Raw genomic sequence first — 7908 nt, forward strand, 5'->3', positions numbered from 1 at the left:
CTGATGAAGGGTCTAGGCCCGAAACGTCAGCCTTTCTGCTCCTACGATGCTGCTTGGCCTGCTGTGTTCATCCAGCTCTGCACCTTGTTGTCTCAAAGAAACTGGTCATCACTGTGACAATAAGTCACCAACCTGGCAGTGGAGGGAGCACTGTGGCTCGTCACATCCTGTGGGACTTCAGGAAGAGACTGAGAAGTGCAACTGTCAACACTTCAAGCAATGTAACATCAGTCTGTGATAAGGCAAAACAATTACAGGACAATGAAGGGACTGACAATAGGTTACCAGTACTCCTGCTTGTTGAAGATTGTGATGAGGAATACATTGAGGATTTGAAAATCAATCTAGGACAAGCATATGCTACTTGCCTTTCAAAGCCAAGCTTCATTCTTCTGCATTGCAAGAGGTCTACATTATCAGAGACATTTCCAAAGCATCTGACACTGTGCATGTTAACTATAAATTATCAGACAATGAGAAAGTGTTGTTCAGTAGTAAACTGAAAGAACTTAAAATGCAGTACGAAGAAGATTCCATCCTTACATTTGTTCTAGTGACCAAAGAATTTGATCAAAACTATCTTCAACAATCTGTGAAGAAATTGCTCACGAGTATTAATCACATACCTGATGTTCTTGATCTAATTGGAAGCCTTGCAATGCTAAATCATTACGTGGAAGATTCTTACATTACAGAATCTCAGTGGGAGGCATACATAAAACAACATGCACAGTGTCAACGTTCACAGCACCTTTCTTTAGACAGCACACTAAGAAAAGCAGCAGGCTGTCTGCTCTCTTGTTTGCATGAGCCTGAAGCAGAACTCCAGCACATTCGCATAATACATTGTAAAGTTGCAGAAGAAATACTAAATCAGCTGGTGGTGCCACGAAGTCACATTGTTATGAACCTTCTTGAGTGGAATGTATTTTTCAAATCCCAGTCCTCTAAACAAGTCGAGAAATTTATTAGGCAACAGTTTGTCAAAAGAAAAGACAGCACAGATAAGGTCAAGCTTTCATTTCCTCCCCTTATTACACACATTTGTGAAAAAGAGGGTAAAACTAAAGCTGAAGTTGTTCTGGAAAAAGCCTGTGAATGTTTTGATCAGGATGCTTTTGTGGCTCAGCAATTTGCTCGATTTTTGTGTTGTGAGAGAAATTTTACAAAAGCTGAGACATGGGTGCAAAAGGCTCACTTATTACAACCATCCAATTCTTACATTTTTCATACAGAAGGTCAAATATATTGGAAGTGGTTTAAGTCAGTCTTCAGTGTGGAAATGCAAAATACACCACAGCCCTCTGCACAAAGGTTTCAAAAACCAATAGAGCTCGCACTGAAGGCAATTGATGCTTTCGAGAATTCCCAAGAAACAGCCAAGGCAGAATCTGACTGGAATAATGCAGGCTATTTCAGTGAAGTAGAGGTTGGGTGTTATGTTGTGCAGCTTTTGCCTTTGCTTGACATATTTAAAGGCAAGAATGGATGCTACATGAACCTGATAAAATATTTACTGACAGATTGGATCCCAGAAGAAATAGGCAAAACCTGGGACAGTTTCCATCAAAAGCTAAAACGATTGCACAACAACATTTGCAAAGCAATGGAATCAGTTTATGAACGCATGGCCTACTTCCATCCTGATAAACACATTGAGGAGAAGCATTTTGATAACTTAAGAAAAAGTGAAAAACAATTCTCATCTTTCTTCTGTTTCTTGGAAGATTCCAGAGACCAACTGCTGAGGCAAGAAAACTTGGAGCATCTGACACCAATTTTAAAATGTCACAAAATTTATCATCTGGGAGGTGGACGATTCACTAAAATATTTTCTTTAGCCCCTGAAACTTTAATTGAAATAACACAGTTGTGCACTAATAAACATGACGAAAGTGATCTGAGAAACTACATCTTGTCACAGATTGCCCTCGCTGTCCACTCGTACAACTGTTCTGAAGTCAAGATTTCTGAAGAGGAACTTCGTGACTTCAGCCACAGCCTGTGTGCGCTGAATGCTCTAGGACAGTGCCCTGTCCCATATTTAATACAGGTATTATTGTACTGGCCAGAAGCTGAAGCTGACGATGATTCAGGAGAAGAAAACAATATATGTTTAATTAGTGCATTAAATACCATGGACGACCTGTACAATACCAAAATAAAGGATGTCCAGGCTAAGAGAAAAACTACTTGCCCTCATTTCTTCCTGGGACCAGGAACTGGCTTTCAGAGGTTTATCTACAACACATACCTTGGAGATAGTAACCCACGGGAAGTAAATCCGAACAAGCTACAACGCATTGAGGGTTGGACTGAAGGCAATCAGCTTTTTGTCCAGGGGCACTGCAGAGAAAGTAAGATTCCAATTTACTGTGGCCCCAAATGTTTGGTACCATCTGGGAGCACAAGTGCTTCATTCTATTTAGGATTTACATTGCGAGGCTGTGTTGCTTATGACATTCAGTTTGACATCAAGGATGGAGATTTGGAATGAATAATTTGCATTGATGGACTCTTGTCTTTTTGGGCTGATGGTACTCAATGCTGCACAAGCACCATTCATTTTTAAATAATGCAATGGAAAGCTCACATTATGGTAGTACAAAATTTAAGTCTTAGAATTAATATAAATTGTGAGCAATGTAAATTTAAATTTATTAACTGATGGGACTGTGTAGACTTCTTCTAGTAGCTAGGTGGACTAGAATAAGAGAACTGTCGACATGAGATTGAGTATATGAGATGTGGCATACAGAGAAAGGGAAAGCTCTTAATCCAGAAAGTTATAAGTCTGTGAAATTCAATTTCAGATTCAATAACTTAGGCAGAAACTATGCCCGAATTAGCTTAGCTAGATGGTTGAAGGGGTATGGGAACAGGGAACATATATATCAAATATGATATATATCATTTGCTTCCATGGAGGGTAAATTCTGTCACAGACTGATTGAACCCAATGGCTTGCATCTGTATTATAATTTCTAAGTGTTTCCATGACTAACAATGCATGTAACCTGGGTGGTGGGTTGCTTCTGGATAAGGGTTTATGTAAAAGGTTTCTGCTTGTTTTGTTGCGATTACTGTGGTAAATATAAATAATCATTCTATTCTAATGCAAAGACAACATTCTAATGGAACAATGGCTCTTCGTGCAAAATGATAGAATGTCTATTATTCTTGTAACCAGTCGCCCACAATGTAACGCACAAAAACCCTGTTGCACCCACTAAGTAATAATGCTTATCAGTTACTTTGTAGTTATTCAGAAGAATGTAGGTATTTTGTTGCTTTTTGAAGATAAATTCCAAGCCAAAGATAGTGCTAACAATATTTCTTACATCTGTATTAATGCACCGTTTGCCTTTTTACTTTTATTGGTTTAACGAGATTTAACTTTTGTAACAATATATTTCCAAACTAGATTACTAAATGTGTTAATACATTTTTAAATGTTTTTATTGTCAATATATTTTAACTGGACTGTATTTTATCCTACACTGTCCTTTAGCAATGAGCAATGAGCTTTTCTAGGTTGGAAACAAAAGACGTGTGAAATTCTAAAATATTTAAATGTTTTTGGAATCCTGGATTTCTGAATTATATTCAGTAATGAAACTGAAAATGCTGGTCGATGTCTTATTATTAAAATCTGTATTAATAATTCTCAACTTTGTACATGGTGTCTACTTTGTATCACTTTAAGAACAACTCTTTTGGCATATATGGAAATTGGAATACTTAAGTTTTTCAATTATTGGCATACTAATTTTTGTAGTGGCATTATTCTTCACTGCAGTTGGTCACATCAATAGCTGATCTTAGCCAGCACTTGAGCACAAATCTCCAGGCTGTCATGTTAGGGAAGCACTGAGGAAGGGCTGCACTGTTGGTGTAGCCTTTTGGATGAGATGTGAAACCAAGGCTCTGCCTACCCCCTCAGATGGACTAAAATATCAAATGGTGTTATTTCCAACAATAGTAGGAGTGTATTCAGCAACGTTCAAAGCAGATGATCTGGTCATTATCACATTGGTATTTATGGGGAACTTGCTGGGTACAAGTTGAATGTCATGTTTTGTACATTACAATAGTCATTACAAAGGGGGGGTCTACAGAAAAACAAGTCATTTTTAAAGTTGCCAAGTGATGTAAGGCAAGCAAGGAAATTGATATGAAAAAGTAAAACTTAATTATGCAAAAACAAAACCACAAAGGGACAAGTTCTGGTGTGTATAAGGAACTGGTGCTTGTAAATAAATTTAAGGGAATGTTGAAGAATGAGGAACTGGAAAGAAATCAGCAACAGAGTAACATTGAAGCATTGCTTCAATTGAAGCAGAAGTGGCACTCAGATATGGACCAATAAAACATGGAAGGGAAATTTCAAAGATTATTATAGAAAACTACAGGACACAGGAAATAATCGAGCATTTAAAGCTGCAATTTACCAGTGGGGGAGTAGTCCGAGTGATCAAGGTATGAAAGCCTGCATTGACAATCTGCTCTCTCATGATTAACCAGCAGATTAGTTCAACCACTAAATTTCAATTGGTTTTAAAAATGATTTTGCATAACTCTCTGCTGAAAAAGAAGTAATCTGAAATATAGCACATAGATTGATACAATTAAAAGTGGTTTTACAGAGCATATCTAAATGCCTACAAAAAGCTGGGTACTGAATTGAACACAGAAGAAGGCTGTCCTGCCCATCAAATCTGTGCTTGGCTCTTGTCAAGAGCAAGCCAGTTAGATGCATCCTTTTCCCATATCCCTGGGAGTTAATCCAACTCTGCTGCCTCACAGCGCCAGGGACCCGAGTTCAATTCCAGCCTTAGGCAACTGTCTGTGTGGAGTTTGCACATTCTCCCTGTGCCTGCGTGGGTTTCATCTGGGTGCTCCGGTTTCCTGCCACAGTCCGAAGATGTGCGAGTTAGGTGAATTGGCCATGGGAAATGAAGGGTTACAGGGATAAGGTAGGGGGATAGGTCTGGTGGGATGTTCTTCTGAGAGTCGGTTTGGACTCAATGGGCAAATGGCCTGCTTCCACACTGTGGGGAATCTATGATTCTATGATTATTGAATCTGCTTCCACCCATTCTATCAGGTATTGTGAAACTCTGTCATCAGTTGAAACACTAAGCTGCAGATCTCAAGATTGCTTACAGAAGTATTATTAAAACTGCTCCTATGCTCCAGTGTAGCAGCCACATTCCAAACATTGATATAACATTTCGTTGCTTCTGACTTCAGGATATGTAGAAAAAGAACATCTGTTCAATGTCAGGAACCACAAATCATTCCATTTACTGATTTGGCAATCCTGACCTTATGGTGTCCTCCCACTCCTGTGCCATCTTTCCTCTGGGAGATTAGGGAATGGGCAAGGTTCATGTCTCCCAACTCTCTAGGTAAGTGTGAGGCAGTGACAGAGAGCAGGTGGATGGCAAGTTGAGCTGCTTCGAAGGTTACATCCATTCTTTGGGACACTGGCGCAGGCCTGCACATTATTTTTAGGCTCCCTAGCTCTGGCTTCTCATTACGTTACACAGAGGCACCTGCTCTGGCATATCCCCTCCTTACCCCAGTGTACCCTCCACTTCATCCCCTTGCCTATCCTTTCCATTATCCCCATGCATTTCCATGCACCCCTTAGAGGCACAGTAGATTTGAGGGAGTATGGGGGACTGTGAGGGGGCATTGGTAAGACCTTGCAAACTTACCTGTCAAAAAGTTTGCAATCTCTCAACAGGCTTCCCAAGCTTCACAAACTGATTTACTTGCTGGGGTTCCCACAGGCTTCCAAATTCCTCCCATCATGACAAAACTAGCATGGGGGTCAAAATACAAATTTCTACAAGGCTGTTGTCGCAAGATATATGCATGTGGCTGCAGTCTGACAAGTTTGCCCTGGGCTAGGCAATGGAGTGGTAAGTTTGAAATTTTAGCCTTGCTGACCTCATTTTACCCATTGCTGATTCAGTTTCAGGTAGGTGCAGGAAGTAAATTCCCACCCCAATTACTCTTTCTCTGGAATAGACACCTGGACAACTTTTCATTTAAAAAAAATGACAAGACACATGCTTGTGCAGTTACTTATTTGCAGGAATATATTTATTGATCAACATATAAGGTCACATGAATGACCAATGTATTTAATAGCAAATTCAAATTTAATCAAAAACAATTCAATCCAAAACAGAAAGCTGATACATGTCAGTTACAAAATAATCAAATTGGGATAGCATGTCAGTTTCCCCCAGGAGGAGGTCTCCTTTCTGGTTGTGAAGTTTCTGGTTTAGTCATTTACTGTACTCATACTGATGGGCACATACAACAGCTAGGCCTTGCACTAAAAAGGATTGACCAAATCTTTGGTCTGTTCAACGCCTTCTGTCTCTTAGAATTTGAAGAATTCTATATCCAATTTTAAACTAATGATCATGGTAAACTGGAATAAAGATTGACGTCTAGAAGCCCCAGTGTATTAATTCAGAGAAATAGACAGACATCGCTAAAGTAGAATCAATTTGATGAATAACAATATGCAACAAGTGCCATTATTGTTCTCTTAACTGGAAGACAACCTTACATTAGTTGTGATGGAGGTAAACTGGTTTTGCAGCTTGTGTTGTGGAACAAATGGTATTTGGTGAGAACAATTAATTTTTTTTAACAACACTGGTTGTGTGGTTATTTTGTAAAGAGAATGATTATTCAGTCATTTCAGTCTGAGATGGTGTGAACGCTTTGAAATTGTTTGAATTTCTTTGAAATAATCATATGGAGCTGACAAAGGACTTCAACCTTATGACTGAATTATAACATTAGGTTTGCTACATCAGAAACTCTAAAAAGTCAATGCATCAGCGTTGGCATTTGCTGCACCAACTCCACAGAATTTTTATTCCAGCATCTTAAATTTCATCTGGTTTAGCCAAGGTTAAAATCAGTCTTGCCATATAATTCTTTCTTGTATTCTCTTCACAGATTGCACCATTTGTAAGAAACAACTAAAGTTTCTTTCAATCTAATCCTTGCAAATTATGTAAAATATCAGAAATTGCACATATATATATTTTGAAACATTCCCTAATAACTAATTACATGTTGATTTATGGGTACTTGCAAGTTCTTGCACCTATTAGTGAGATTGATGTTTTACAAGAACAGAACTCAATATTCACCCCATTTTTAAAGTATTCATGTTTTAATTACTTCAATATTCATTCTACCAATCCCGGACTATGAAAAGAGAATCCAAATGATGGAGTCAGTATTTAGTTGGAGCTTATATCCTACAGGACATGACTATGACCTTACGTTTGGCTTTCACACATATATTTCACACGTTTATATTTAAGATAGAGTAGACCAGCTCTCATTATCAACAATGTCATAATTTAAGTTATGTTATTATTGCAAATTGAAATAATTTTAAGTTGGTTGTATAGAAACACATAGCACAGTTCATATCAAAAGGCAGACATCAATCATACAATAGATGATTGGTTTTTAGTCATACTGGAACAACAAAGAGGTAAAAATAAGGTTGCGACTGTTACAATCCAACTCTGTTGAAATTAAATGCTTGTTATCATTGAGTTGTCATTATTTTGTTTATATCTCCATGATATTAATACTCTAACATAAAGGGTCATTTGTTTCAGTTTACATTCTTATTTATGTCTAATATGGACAATGCAAAATTACTGTTGCAACTTGCGAATCAGGAATAAGAATCACACACATGATGAAAAATCTCACAAACTATTTTACAAAAAGATATTTTGGTTTTCATAAAGACTCATGGGGTAATATTTTGAGCAAGTTATTGACTAATACAGATTAAATATTACATCATTGTAAATCTAAAATGATCAATCATTTTCTATAAATTTAGCAAGT

The 7908-nt window shown here is 37.9% G+C and overlaps 1 protein-coding gene across 1 annotated transcript in view; it reads left to right on the forward strand.

Moving 5' to 3' along the window:
• The window catches only part of LOC109929571 (sterile alpha motif domain-containing protein 9-like), a 4634-nt gene extending 1756 nt beyond the window's left edge, over positions 1–2878 (forward strand). The window contains exons 3-4 of the mRNA XM_048611079.1: positions 99–216; positions 378–2878. Coding sequence (XP_048467036.1) covers positions 99–216; positions 378–2497 — 2238 coding nt within the window. The 3' untranslated portion in view covers positions 2498–2878. The remainder of the gene's footprint in view (positions 1–98; positions 217–377) is intronic.
• Positions 2879–7908: the final 5030 nt, after the last annotated feature.

This window comes from Rhincodon typus, chromosome 23 (genome assembly GCF_021869965.1).
Source record: "Rhincodon typus isolate 14 chromosome 23, sRhiTyp1.1, whole genome shotgun sequence".
NCBI classification, from domain to species: Eukaryota; Metazoa; Chordata; class Chondrichthyes; order Orectolobiformes; family Rhincodontidae; genus Rhincodon; species Rhincodon typus.